Source organism: Dryas octopetala, chromosome 2 (assembly GCF_963921425.1).
Source record: "Dryas octopetala chromosome 2, drDryOcto1.1, whole genome shotgun sequence".
NCBI lineage: Eukaryota > Viridiplantae > Streptophyta > Magnoliopsida > Rosales > Rosaceae > Dryas > Dryas octopetala.
The window spans coordinates 19017491-19032328 of NC_141367.1; the positions used below are offsets into that span (position 1 = coordinate 19017491).

Consider the following 14838-nt stretch of genomic DNA (forward strand, 5'->3'; position numbering starts at 1 on the left):
CACTAATTAGTAAGCTAGGCACCCTAAGTTATAGCTAGATGCATGGCTGCATACATGTACGTGCGTACAATGTAGTTAACTTGTACGAGAGTTGAGGTCACCAAGAACAACATAATTTTTTTTGGTCGAAAAGATCAACATATATAATTGATACTAATATTTTCTTTTTTGCTGGAATATTCAAATTAAATACCATTTTGATCTTCATCTTGGATCAATTCTCTCGCTAGTAATTATCTGCAGTTGAAAAATGCACCATTGAAGGTGATCATAAAAAAAGCTAGCAAGGAACAAATATATTAAATGGCAGTTCCCTAATACAATTAAGGTCGCAATTTGATATGGGATTAATTACAAACTCATAAAGAAAAAAGAGAGATCAGCTGCAATTTACAAAACAGGTTAAATAAAAATAAAAATAAAAATAAAAGCAAAATCCAAAATAACCAATACAACATTATTGATATTTTGATTTATGAAATGTTCGTATACGATTATTAATACTCTACATGAACAATATAATAAACATAATTTTGAATTTGATCCGTCCCTTGTTCTTCTATATTTTTGGTTTTTGTTTTGTTTTTTCGTTCTGAATTCTGATGGAGGAAGACAAAACTAGAAATGAGGGAAGAATGGCCTAACCCACATCAACCTGGTGTGCACGTCCATATCCTGCGCCCATCCCCTTTTATTTAATTTTCCTTTCTTTTTGATTTTTTAAGTGCTATATTTCACTTTTATGTGTCAAAGTATTATATGAAATAATCATACACCAAGCACGTACACAATGCACCCTAGCGCACATTAGCATAACTGCATAAGCAAAAGCGGTTAGTTTTCTCATTTCAACTACCATCTTCACCACCGTGGCCCGCCCACATAATGAAAAATAAGAAAACCCGACCCGTACACTGTTGTCCATCCGGGTCGTTCACAAATAGCTTAGATTTTCTGCCGAGGGGCTCCGGTGGACCCGACTACTACCTTTCTTCTTCCGTTCCTTACTGGGCTGATCCGACCCGCAAACAATGGAGCACTCGATACCACAAATGTTACTAAAGCACGAGAAAAGTCCGTTGTTGTTGTCGTTGTCTCTGCCGCCGCCGTCTGTGTGCCGCCGCGCGTGACGCGTCTCACTCGAAGCAAAGCTCGAATACTCGCCGCGGTCGTACACCGGCGGGAGCTCCGTCCGCCATCGCTCGAGCTTCGACTGCAGCCCCTCCACGCTGTCGTCCTCGTTCCACGCGCCCACCACTACCGAGCTCTCATTGTCGTCCACGCGCTCCTTCGCGATCGCTGCCGCCACCTCCGACGGCGACGGGCCGAGCTCCGACTCCGTCAGGAACGGCGCCGCCATGTGGTTCGACTTGCGCGGGGTCATGTACTGCTCGTACGCCGGCATCCTGTTGAAGGGCGATTTTCCGCGAAGCGCCGACCTCCGGGCAGGGGTATTTCCGTAATTTTCCACCAAGTTGAATTTCGGAGAGGGTCTGGATGCGGGCGACCCAGCCACGATTCCGGGTCTGTAACTGGGTTTCTCATGGACCACCTTTTTGGGTTGTTCTTCGGGTTCGGAGGCGCTGATTATAGAGCTTGGTTTTCCCTTCTTTGATGGGTCGCTGACGCTCATTTCTGAGGCGCTGAGTATAGAGCTTGGTTTTCCTTTTTTGCCCTTTTCCTTCTTCAGTTGGACCATGGAGCTCACATCTGAGGCGCTAAGTATGGAGCTGGGCTTTCCCTTATTTGGTATCGGGTCGGACCAGCTCACATCTGAGGCGCTGAGCACGGAGCTTGATTTTCCTTTTCTGTTCTTTACAATTATTTCTGAGTTGATCAAGGAGCTGCCTTTGGATCGACCCTTTTTTTGCTTTCTCGTGCTGACTTCGTTGCCATTGACCAAGGAGCTTGATTTTCCTTTTTTGCCCTTGTTTTTGAATTCTTTGGTCCGGAGCTCCGACCCGAACATGGAGCTGCAGTCACTCTTGGAACGTCGGAGCTCGGGCCTCGAATACGATGTCGTCGTTTGACTGCCATGATGTTGGGCACTACGGGGTGGGTCGTCCTCGCCCATCAGCGTTTTGTATCCAACGGCTGAGGTGCTGAGTTGGGAATATAGAGGCATGCTCCGCATGGAGCTATGAAGTAGTGCCACCCCGATGTTCAAAATCCCCTGCGGTCGACCGGAGGGTCGGCGCACCTGGAGTGCCACAAACCGCATCCCCTGCTGGGGGTGGTGGTGGTGGGGCCGGGTTGGGGTTGGGATAAGGTTACCCACGAGGACACGCACAGTGCCTACGTGGACATCCTTGAACCAATGGAGGGCGTAGATCTCAATCATGACGGCTGACGTGTCCTCGTGGAGGAAGTCCTCGTCGACTCGGAACACGAATTTGTCATTCCATGTGGGGTTGTTGTGGCCTTGGGTGTCCACGCGGGTCGAGAGCTTTCGATCTGGGTGGACCCACGCAATAGCGTAGGTCCGCATAGCTCGTGACATGGGTGCTAAGTCTTGCGCAGAAATCACATTGAGCTCTAGGAGTTGAAAGGGAGCTAAGATAGTTTGCGACATCGTTGATTACGAGAAATGAAAAGCCTCTAAAGAGGAATCCTTCTTAATTCTTTTTTTTTTCTTTTATACAAACTGAATCTAGCTAGAGCTTTGTATTTCAAAAAATATGACAATGTAAGCGATGATTGAATTAAGAAGGTGGTGGTGAAGATGGTTCCGCTCGTCGTCCGAAAGGGAACTTCGGACGACGAGAGGTAAGGGCTGGCATCAAACTAAAGGAGGGTAGCTTGGAAAATGTAAGGGGGAGGAGAGAGAATGAGGGCATCTGCAAGGTGGAATTTTGTGTTAAAACAGCGTGAAACAATGGGAGTTGGTTATTTGAGAAGACAAGTGCCAATTGAGGTTGAGGTTTGACCCACGGTTTTTGTTAGGCTTGGTTTAATTTTGGAATGTGAAGAGAATGACGTGGTTATTTACAAGTACAGTCCTTAAATCTGGCTTAAAATAGGCAGCTAGCTAATTCAGTTTTTTATTTTTAATTTTGATTTTGGTGAGCCAGAGAGGGGTTTAGTTAGACTATGTTTTCAATTTAATTAATCGATAAATTGATTTCATGTCTGAAATATTTTAAGTAATACAAACAGTATATACGGACCAAATTTGTATTGCCAAAAGCTGATGTTTCAAGCCATGAAATCAACTTTCCATCAAGTTTGTAACGGACTTAAAAATGTCGGTTTAGATAATAGGGATTTGGTTTTTTTTTGTTTTTTGTTTGAGAGGAATATATAAGAGGAAATTTTATTCAATTGCAATATCCTGATACAAAGAAAGAGCAAGCCCATGAGGCCCGGACTCCGCATCTAACCAGTATTTTATAAAACTGAAGCTTCTTCTTCAAGATGGTTGATAAATAAGTATAACATACTCATTCCGTGAATTCCATAGCCCCCAACATAATCAGTATCGTTTGGGCATGAAAATAAAAAACAAAGAATTTTCCTTCGAAAGAGAGATCCACCAGCTCACTTAACACGGAGAGATTCCAAACCTCTTGAGCTTTTACACAACCCCAGAGTGCATGTAGGACAGTTTCTGCATTCTCACCACAGCGATTGCAACGCGGGTCGTCCGTAAGATACGGAAGATAATTCACAATTTGAACTCGCTACCAAGTTAGAGGAGTTTAGATTATTATTGTTTGATATAAACAAGAAAATAACACGACCCGCTAAACATGAATAATAAATAAATCAAATTAATATCTGTTACAATTATCTGAAATTATTGACATGTAATTTCAATAATTATCCGCCCACTTGGGGTGGATACTATCCTATCTCAGCTGATTGGATAAAACCCATATCTCAGTTAAGAGATAAGGATGGCAGATGAGGATTGTGGTCTTTGAATTTGAATTCAAACAGAGACCCAATCTCACCACACTTCTGATAACTCTCTCTACGAAACCACAAGAAAAAGAGAAAGTCTGATGGTAGACTTATATAAAAACTCTCGTGCATATACTCTTCAGTAACTCAACCTTAGACAATTCACCAAAAGAGTCTGGGAGCTTTGGGATCGTGGAAATCTTGGGATCTGACTTTCATAGCAAATCCCTTACCTTGGAGACACAAGAACGTGCACAGAAGTTGTGATTTGCGTTTCCACAGCAGCTGGGTAGATTACTGCACGTCGAGGCCGTAACATCGAGGTGGTTACACTAATTCAAGACACTTCCGCACAGTAAGTAATCTGAACTGGAGTTTGATTTCCAATTGGCATTTGATTTCCAATTGACATTCGATTGCTTAAGTAATTGCCATATGAGATGTCAACTGTTACATTACAGAATGTAAACTACTGCATTGATATAAATATTTATTACAATATCAAACATGTGTAGCACAATTGTAACATGATAAACTCATTGAACTATTATTATATGAAGAAAGGGTCACTTTGACTCAATTCTTATCTCCAAGACGATGTTTCTGTTTGGTTGAAGTCCATTCAATAAAATTTGAATATCTTATAAGTTTCTTGCACTCAAAGGTGAAATATATATAAGAAACTAAATTGGACGGGGTTTTAGTTTTAGTTTTAATTAATGTGTTAGGTCTTGTTGATAAAACCTTTTATGAGTTGTTATTCTTCTTCTTGGAGGAATTTATAATAGAACAAATAACAGAATAGCTAGCTAGTATGAGCGACTGTTTTACAAGAGTCTGCAAGAAAGGTTGAGTGACTTCCAACCTTAATTAAGGTTGATCAAGTACCTGCTTCTTGTAAAGATTATAATTGGTGGAAGCTGCACGTACCAGAGATCACTTTCCACAAAAAGAAATTAACCTTACGTACGTAGAGTCTTTGCATTCCAAATAAGCTTCCAGGCTTTGGGATTAATCTGATGAGAGGAGTGATTAGGTACCAGGTTAGGAATTGCTTTCTGAGAATGCCACCAGTGATATATAGCCAGACACTTTACTGAATAGATGCCATTTTTCACAAAAGGCCATACCAATTTATCCATCTGCAAACCAGAAATGATAGGAATTTCTCTGATCTGCTGCTGGACAAGTTCAGGAATATAAAATTGAACTTTACTTAGGTCCCAAGACACAGAATCTGCAACAATTAGATCATACGTACACCCTTCTTGAAATTATCAGAGGCTCCCTTTGGCCTGAAGTGGAACAATAGTTATCAAGAATTTCCTTCATGACTTGACAGTGGCTCTAGTTGCTTAATTTCAAAAAGAACCGTGAGTCGTCTGCATGGGGCCTGACCTACTCAGCTTAATTCCCATAAGATGACCATCTGCATTTACAAGCATCCACAATCATGTGAGAAAGAACCTCCCCCACAAAGAGAAACAAGTAATTAAGGAGAAAGAGGATCGCCTTGCCGCGGCCTTAATCCTCTTGAAGGGGTGAAAGAAGGACCTGGCTTACCATTAATATGATCTGAGAGAGTGACAGAGCATACACATTCCATCACCGACTGAACCCATTTCGGATGAAATCCCATTTTCAACATGACAGCCTCTAAGCTCATTCTACCCTGTCATAGGCCTTATTCATATCAACCTTGAGGCCCAATTTACCATCAACTCCTTGCCTTTTCAACCTGATATGATGAAATGCTTCATGATCAGTAATGAAGACATCAATGAAGCACGGATACGGATACGGCGATACGATACGATACGACACGGCAATACAACAAATTTTTAAAAATTAAGATACGATACGTCATGGATACAGTAATTAAAAATATATATTAATATATAATAATAAAAATATGAATTATTTAAAACATACTTTAAATATCATAAAAATTCAAATTCAAATTCAAATTCATCATTCAAATTCAAATTCATTTAACTCAAACTTTAAAGACTTAAAAAGATCATCCAAATTTTACACATATATTGCATAGCTCTTCTGAAAACATATTACAAGTGAAACACATATATTATTAATTAATATTACACATGGTATTGGTAACATATATATTAACTAATATTACACATGCTACTGGGTAACATATATATTATTAACATATATCATTATATTATATTATTAACTAATATTATAGATGGTATTGGGTTTTCCACCGAATTGGAGAGTCAAGAAATAATATAATATAATATTATGCCACCGAATTGGAGAAAACAGCTAGCTGAAAAGCAGAATGTTGTAATACAGAAATATCAAGAAAAGCAGCAAGCCCACAAGAAATGGATGATTACGAACTGATCTGGAACAGAACTCGTCGGCGGTGCAGCGCAAGTCGATCTTTTGGAGTGGGTTTCTGCGCATCCGATTTGGGTTTTCAATTTGGGTGAAGTGGGTTTCTGAATTTCTGCGCATCCGATTTGAGTTTCCAAGATGAAGAAGATGAAGTGGCTGAAGAACACTGAAGGATACCCGTGTCGAGAGCAAATGATACGCGTATCCAATGAGTCAAATACGTATCCGTTGACTGGATACGTATTCAATGCGTATCTGTCCATATCTGAAGCGTATCCGTATCCGATACGGGATACGGCACCAAAATGGCGTATCCATGCTTCAGAGGAAGACATTGTCTTGAATTTGCCTTTGAGACACAAAAGCACTCTGAAATGGGGATATTATATTTGGGAGAATTAGTCTGATCAACCTATTGCCCAAGAGTTTAGACAAAATCTTGTAAGAAAAATTGCAACAGCTTATAGGTCTAAACTGTGTAAAATTTTCAGGTGCAGGCACTTTGGGAATCACCATAACTCTAGTCTGGTTGAAAGCCTTCAGAATATATAAGTCATACGCATCTTAACTACATCGATCAACTTTGCAAGAAGTTTGTAACCCAATATTGACCCACTTAATGAAAATTTTAGGGGTGGGCATTAAGACCGAAAATACCGAAACCATACCGTTCCGTGCCATTCCGTATCGTTTGGTCCCATCCCGTTTTTTTTTTTTTTTTCCAATCCCGTACCGTACCGATCTTAAACGAGATGAGATCGATCCTGAAGGTTTAATACCGAGATGGTCTCATCCCGTACCGATTAATTAAAATTTAATTAAAAATTTATTTATTTAATTTAATAGGCCCAAATATCACTAAGCCCAATTCATTTTTTAACTTGGATTTAGAAGATGAACTTTATCTTGAAGAACTTAAATTTTATGAAAGTGTTGAAGCATGTAATGTTTTGTTTATTATCTTAAACTTTACTTGGTTTGCTTTGTAAGTTTGTATTTGTTTTGTAAGTTTCATGGACTAAGTTTACAAGGTCATTTGTTATGTTTACATGTTATTATTTAAGTATGAATTTCGAATAAAAATTGAATAATTGAATTTTTATTATTTTTTAGTCTGGGATCGGGATGGTACCGAACCAGTTTGGTACAGGACGAGATGGTATCATAATCCCAAAACCCCCATTCCGTCCCATACCGATCCCAAACTCAAATCATGAGATGGGAACGAGATGAGGTAAGTCTCGTCCCCCCCCCCCCCCCCCCATCTCGTGCCCACCCCTAGAAAATTTCATCTTAGACACTTGTTAACAACTTAACACAATGCCTGTATACTTGTTTCCACTAAAATTATATTAACATTGAAAATCTGATTAAATAAATTGCAAATTAAGGTGTTATAAGCAGTTATCAGATTGTATTTTTCTTTGAGACATTTTCCTTCAAGCTCTATAGATTAATATTTACTAATAAGAATTGATTCAAGTCTAAAAATATTGCCTAAATGCTTTGACATTTTTGGTTCTAAAATTGTTCTTAATATTTCCTACTATTAATATGATTTAAATCCCACAAATTGTGAAATTTAGATCACACAATTTAAAGTGGCACTATTCCCACCTTTAATATATTCTTACTTCCTCACCCACAATATTTCCCACCTCCTTCCAAATTTTTTTTAAAAATATTAATCAGCTAATTAAACCCCATCCCCATTATTCATAAATTGCCCCTATCTATTCCGGTCCCTTCTCCCCCACCCTAATCCTAATCTTAAAATAGGAAGAAGAAATAAATTTCATGGCTAGCACCTAACGCTAGCTGCAATTACAACACCTCCTTTACAGTTGGCCTAGCTATATACGCGTACGTCGAGCATGGGCCTAATAATCGATTATAAGGTTGATTAATTCGAGTATACATAACAATGTTAATATAGATAATTACCCAGATCTATTTAATCCATGAATTTGTCCAAGATCTGTTTTATGATAAGGTGGATATCCTAATGGGGTACAGTGCCCTACAAATGAATTATCATAGAAAATCCTATTATGGAAACCTTGAGTTTATTTATTGAAATGTATCCTTTTTTTTTTGTCCTATTTAGTAATTTAATAAAAGAACCACTCCACAATTTACGAGATTTAACTTTTGAAAATCTCATTGATTCACCTGCAAAAATTTAAATAAAAACAATACATCAATTCACAAAATGAGAAAAAAAAAAAATCAGAGAACTAGAAAAAAAAAAAAAGTATGGCCGGGTTGGTACATTTCAATGTACATATACCCTAACCCTAAACTTATATCCTTAACTTTACATATACAAGTTAGGTTTATTGCTTAAAAGTATGGGTTGATACATTTCAATTGTACAAATACGTGGGTTAATATATTTGACGACACAACAAAGAAAAATTCTAAATTAATTCCAAACAAATTCGAAACCCCCAAATTTCAACAAAAAATTCTGAGTAAATTCGAACCTTAGAACAACTATATTACAACCAAACAAAAATTGGTACTATAACTGACAAATAGTGAGGTATTAATTTAAAACGATTTCACAAAAAGAACAACTACAAATCTGAAATTGATACAAACAAACTGAGAATCCAAAAACTCAATTCCAAATTGGTAAAGATAAGCCCAAATCCCTTTCCCAACATCCTAAAGTGGTACACTAATTAAAAAATAACAAATTACGTACCAAAAATAACGAGTGGAACGATCAATGAGCAACCATTAATAGATTTGGAGAAAATGGAGAGAAAAGAACAAATTTCGTACCAAATTATTTTGAGGATGAAGTTGCAGATTTGTAGAAAAGGGACAGAGAGCCTTGATGAGGAAGTTGTAGATGATTGGATGTGGTAAAGAAATAGAAGAAAACGTACAAACTGAAATATTATCTCCCAAAATTACCTTTAACAGTATTTTCAATTAACTCAAATTAAATTCCTTAAACTTAAGAGATCATATTTCAACTAATATTAAAAAAAAAAAAACAATATAGGTATTGCATAATTATGATTTTTATTAAAAAAAATTTTTTCTACTGACATGTTATGAGTTTTAGACCTTAATCTTAAAAAAAAGGAGTTCAGTTAAGATCCAAACAAATATAAAGTTTTAATATTGTAAAGTGTAGTCCAAGGAATAAAATTTTGGGTTTCGAGGAAATTCGAAGATTTTTAAATTTCGATAGAAATTAGACGAAAACGACGGAAATTATTATCAAAATACGGAAATTTTGAATAAAACTTTACTATATATTTATTTAACATATTATCTACTACATTGATAAAAAACATGGAAGAAACTAAATTATATAGTGAATTTCATGTGATATAATATGAATATAATGCACGCTAGAGGCAAATACTATTAAATAAAATTAGTATATTTTTTATACTCTATAATTTATACACTAAATCCTATATACTCTATATACTAAATCCTATATACTCTATAATATATACACTAAATTTTGTATACTTTATAATGTGTATTCTATATTTTTTAGGATATGGTATAAGATATTAGGGTTTAGGCTCTTTAAGATATTTTTAATTATTTTTATATAGAAATGTATTAGAATTTAGGATTTAAAAACAACTAAACGAAACCCAAAACTTTTTTTTTTTTTTTTCTAATTGCACAAAGACCCTAAACGAAATATATAATTTATTTTGAAAATTCTCTACAACTAATTAACTTCAGCCATTAATTTGCGTCAGCAATTATATACATGTGCATAAGAACAATGAATGAAACATGATGTACAACATGCATGAACGTACAATAGTTTCTCTTGGATTTTTACAACTGTTTGATAACTCAAAAGGTCCTTAACCAATCCTAAACTTTTTTTTTCCTCTTTTTTTTTTTTTCTTTTTTTTTCTTTCTTTTTTTTTTCTTTCTTTTCTTTTCTTTTTCTTTTTCTTTTCTTTTTTCTTTCTTTTCTTTTCTTTTCTTTTCTTTTTCTTTTCTTAATTTCCTTCCTTCCTTTCCTTCTTTTCTTCTTTCTTCCCTTGACTTCATCTTTTCCCCTTCTCTTTCTTTTTTCCCACTGCCCAGCCACCAGACCCATGCCCAGAGACCTTCTCTCTCCTCCCTCTTTCTCCTCCCTCATTCTCTTCCTCCTTTCTCCTTCTTTTCCTCCTTCCTTGGTCTCTCTCTCTTCCTCATCTCCCTACCCGATCTCTTCTCTCTCTTCGATCTGCTGCCTTCAGCGACGGCCGGCGACGAGGCCAGCTCGCCTCTTCCTCCCCTCTCTCCCTCTGGCCTTCGTTTCCCCGAGCCTTTTCCTCCCTCCGGTTAGCTGGGTATTTGAGCAAAATTTCGATGAAATTTCTCTCAAATTCAAAAAAATTTGCTTTTAGGGTATTCTAAATTTCGCTCGAAATTTTTGGCAAAATTTCAAATATTTCGCCGAAATTTTTCGAAATTTGGTCGAATGGGTGTTAAAATTTCGAAACCCCTAAAAATCGAAATTTAAACCCTGTGTAGTTAAAAAAGCTAGCCCAGAACATTTTCGATTACCAAAAAAAAACAAAAATAAGACCTAAGCCTAATTATTTTTATTACTTTTTTTTTGGGATAGAGACATATATCTTCCTTAAAAATGGTCTTTCTTTGTATCATTTTCAAATTGCTAAATACAAATCTTAAACGTGTCAATTTATTTCCATGGAGGTAACACAATTTTCTGACTAAGAAAAAAGGTAACACAATTTTGATTATGTTCCATACTCTTTACCTAATTTTGTGTCCATTTTGACTCATTATTGTGATTGTCACCCTATCCTTTGGTATTAAAACTAGTTGCATTTAGCTTTCCTCATAGTTTTGGGTTAACATTGAGCCCATCCTCTACCGTCAAAATTAATATTCTCATTTACAATTGAAAGGACTTGATGCCTAACTACGTACTAGTTTTTTTGGCTATGAGCAGGTCTCACCCTAATAGTTTTGGATTTTTTATATCTAGAAAGGGAGATTCAAACTTAGACATCCTCTTCGATATTAGAAAGGAAAAATCATTAGACAATAACTAATTGGTTATGCCGGAAGAATTATTGCACATACTATATATATGAAAGTTAGAAAGTGGAGTAGAAGTTAGAGAGAAAGTGGGGTAAACTAAATAAAAATGTAGGGTCGGCCATGAGATTTCGGGGGCCCGAGGCAAACAATATAAATGAGGCCCTCGTCGTCTCGACCTTCATACACACTCACGTAATTTATTGTTTTTATAAGTCCTCATTATAATAATTCAAAATAAAAATTATAACATAACAAAATATATAGCAAACTACATATATCTCAAACAAAAGTTTTATAATTACATCAAAGCATCATGTAAACCTTACTCACATTTTGAGCTGCAATTAAAAGTACTAATTAAGCTTACATAATCAAGTTTTTCCACCATAACTAATTTACTTAGTTAAATTAAATAGATATCTGTTTAGTTGGTGGGTTTAACAAATTGATGGGCATATTTCAATTGGGCTATTTTTCCTTTTGAATTGGAACTTAATATATATATTACTTGGAGGCACATATTAAATTTTTTTAGCCTAACATATAATATATATTATATAAAGAGTTTAAAATTTCAGGGCCCTTGAGATTGGGGGCCGAGGCAACTGCCTACTCGGCCTCCCCTCAAGGCCGGCCCTGTAAAAAATGTATTACATAAAATTACCACAACAGCCTTAGTTTTAGAAAATCTCAAGATTTATGCATCTTTCGAGGGGCTGGAGAATGACTTTTCCTGGCTACTCCGGTGGAAATGGTTTAGTTCGGTTAATTAACAACTGAAAAATCAGGGTGGGTTCGCTTATGTATGAATGATATTTTTATTTTTTAGAATTCGACGAAAGAAATTTTTTGAACGATCATCTTCTCAACCTTTTTTTTAGCAAAAAAGAAAAACCTATCTTTGTATCCTTTACGACCGGACGTGTTGCAACATAGAGATCACCAGGCATCTCTTTCGCTATGTAATTGAGCCTTTCAACAATTATTAAGGATATTCTTTAGATTTCCTAAACAATGGTTGATACAGTGTTTTTTCTTGATGATAGTATAACAATTAATAACGCAAGTTACTATATTTATTAAAATTCTAAGCTAATTTTTATATTATTTATAATTCTAATTATTTTGTTTATATAAGTTGTTATGGAGGGAGGTTCATGAAACTCCAGCTTAGAATTTTCTTTATCATGTAGGTGGAAAGCTGGCGGATATTAGGCCTAAAAGGTTTGAATTAATTTGTGCTTAATAGCTAGCATTTAAGGAACTCAATAGCTAGATTAATAGCTTAATAGCTAGAATTTTATGGTACTAAAGCATTAAATATGCATTAATTTAATGGAAAATGCTAAGAGTCCCAATTTGTTTTCCCACCTATATGTGTCATTTCAATAATGCTAGTTGTCCCACTTTTTTTTTTTTACATTTATATCCCACTTAATGTGTTATTACTTTACTGGAATAGTATTTTTTTTTTTTAAGTTTTATTTTTTAATTTGTAGTGTCCAATATATGAATACCATATAACATGGTATGAAATTGTGGTATAAAAATGTAGTAAGTATAGCATTACTAGTGTCATTTTTAGGTTTTATTTTTTATTTTGTAGTGTACAATATCATTCAGAAAGAGAAAGTTGGGATTCCTAGCAGTTAATTAATTGATCAACCCAACTACAACTGACTACGTACCTCCCAAATCCTACACGGCTACACCCATACTTTGTGGGTTCCTCTATTCTTCTTTTCACACTCTCACTTCCTTTCTATATAAATCACCCCCCCACCATGCCTTCACTACTCAAAAATCATCAAGTTACTAGATTACAGAACAGATATTATTCATATATAGAGATCATCATGGCTAGCTCTGCCGTGACTAAGCTTAGTTTGGTGGTGGTGTTGTGCATGGTGGTGGTGGGTGTACCCCATATAGCCCATGCCTTAACATGTGGGCAAGTGTCCTCCAACCTGGGATCATGCCTAAACTACGCGAAGAGTGGTGGTAAAGCTGTGCCTCCAGCTTGCTGCAATGGAATTAAGACCCTCTACGGCTTGACCAAAACCACAGCCGACCGCCGGGCCGCTTGCAACTGCCTTAAGCAGTTTGCTACTGCCGTCAAGGGAGTTAACCCAGCTCTTGCAGAAGGGATTCCTAGCAAGTGTGGTCTCAAAATTTCTTACAAGATCTCCGCCTCTACCAACTGTGCCACGTACGTATCGAAAACTCACAAACCCTCATGAATATTAATATTTTGTTATCAGACAGCCTGAGATGTCATGTTATTGGAAAGTCTTGAAATCTAACATGCATGCATGTCAAATTTTCTGGAAAGAAAACATAATTTCCAGTGGAATTAAGTAATTAGCAAGCTAATAATCGCGATGAACTTCTATATATGAACTAATTTATTACTGTGACATGTGTGTTTTTGCTGTGTTTGCAGCGTGAAGTGAGGTTGATGGGAAATCATTTATATCGGCCGCAGTTTGATCTACGTACTGAGCTTGAAAAATAAAGTGTGGGTGTTTATGTCCACAAAGGATTCCCCATGAGGGAGTCTAGTAGTACGTTAAATAATTGTAGCTTTATGCCATCAATGTAATATTCATCTCTTTATAATTAACGGTGTTCTCTTTTAATTACTTAGATTATTTTATTTGAATTCTCATTCCTCTCCTAAAATTAAAGGAAAAAAAAAAGGGGAACAAATTGAAGACTTGAAGTTATCAATTATCATCACGTTTTCCTTCCTATGCAAGGAGTAATTTTTCGGTGTAAATATAAGGGGCATTAGTTGAACAAGTCTTGTTTTGAAATTTGGCCCACCCATATACAAAAGATCGAAAAGAAAGAATTAGTCTTTGTCAAAGGAGAACCTCCAACCACACGTGTGGAAAATGAAAGAAAAATCCGATGTGTACATATGAAATTAAAAGCTTTTAAATGCTTCCCATAAATGGTTGGCCCCCTTAGCATATAGGGTTTAGTATTGAATTAAAAACTGTTAAACACATGTGCACATATGTGACAAGCATATATGTTTAACAGCAACTTAATACACTGCTTCCATAAATAATTGGACTCACTACCTCATCATATATAATGATGTGGTATCAGCATCCCACTGAAGTTTTTCTTGTATAGGAGATCACCGTCTAGTGCTAAATTGCTAATGTTTTCTTTGTTATGATTGCTCTTGACAATAAAGTCTTTCTCTAAAAACCAACACACTTAATTACTAATCTATAAAATTCAATAGATTATATATTTTTCTTCTAAAAAAACCTCAATTGAGAATTTCTCTTATGACCATAAGATGCATAAGCATATATAAGAGCCATGAATTGCCAAATGATGATACTTGACACCCTAATTTTGCCAAACAAAAAAGAGCAATAAAAAGGGAAGAGTTGGCCCAAATTTGATCCCCAGTGCAGGCCTACAAGCCCATTAAGTCATCACTCATGAGAAGGTTGTATGAAATGGGCAAAGTTGGTGTAAGCCCATGGCCACTTGCTTTGA

General features: G+C 36.3%; 2 protein-coding genes across 2 annotated transcripts; one reads left to right on the forward strand and one right to left on the reverse strand.

Moving 5' to 3' along the window:
* Positions 1–704: 704 nt before the first annotated feature.
* Positions 705–2572, reverse strand: LOC147293752 (uncharacterized). Its single transcript, XM_086234044.1, has one exon. The coding sequence runs from the start codon at positions 2570–2572 to the stop codon at positions 935–937; it is 1638 nt and encodes a 545-aa protein (XP_086090170.1). The 3' UTR covers positions 705–934.
* Positions 2573–13106: 10534 nt separating this feature from the next.
* LOC147293753 (non-specific lipid-transfer protein-like) lies at positions 13107–13955 on the forward strand. The gene is made up of 2 exons (XM_086232177.1): positions 13107–13525; positions 13760–13955. The coding sequence occupies exons 1-2, from the start codon at positions 13173–13175 to the stop codon at positions 13767–13769; spliced, it is 363 nt and encodes a 120-aa protein (XP_086088303.1). The 5' UTR covers positions 13107–13172; the 3' UTR covers positions 13770–13955.
* The last annotated feature ends 883 nt before the right edge of the window (positions 13956–14838 follow it).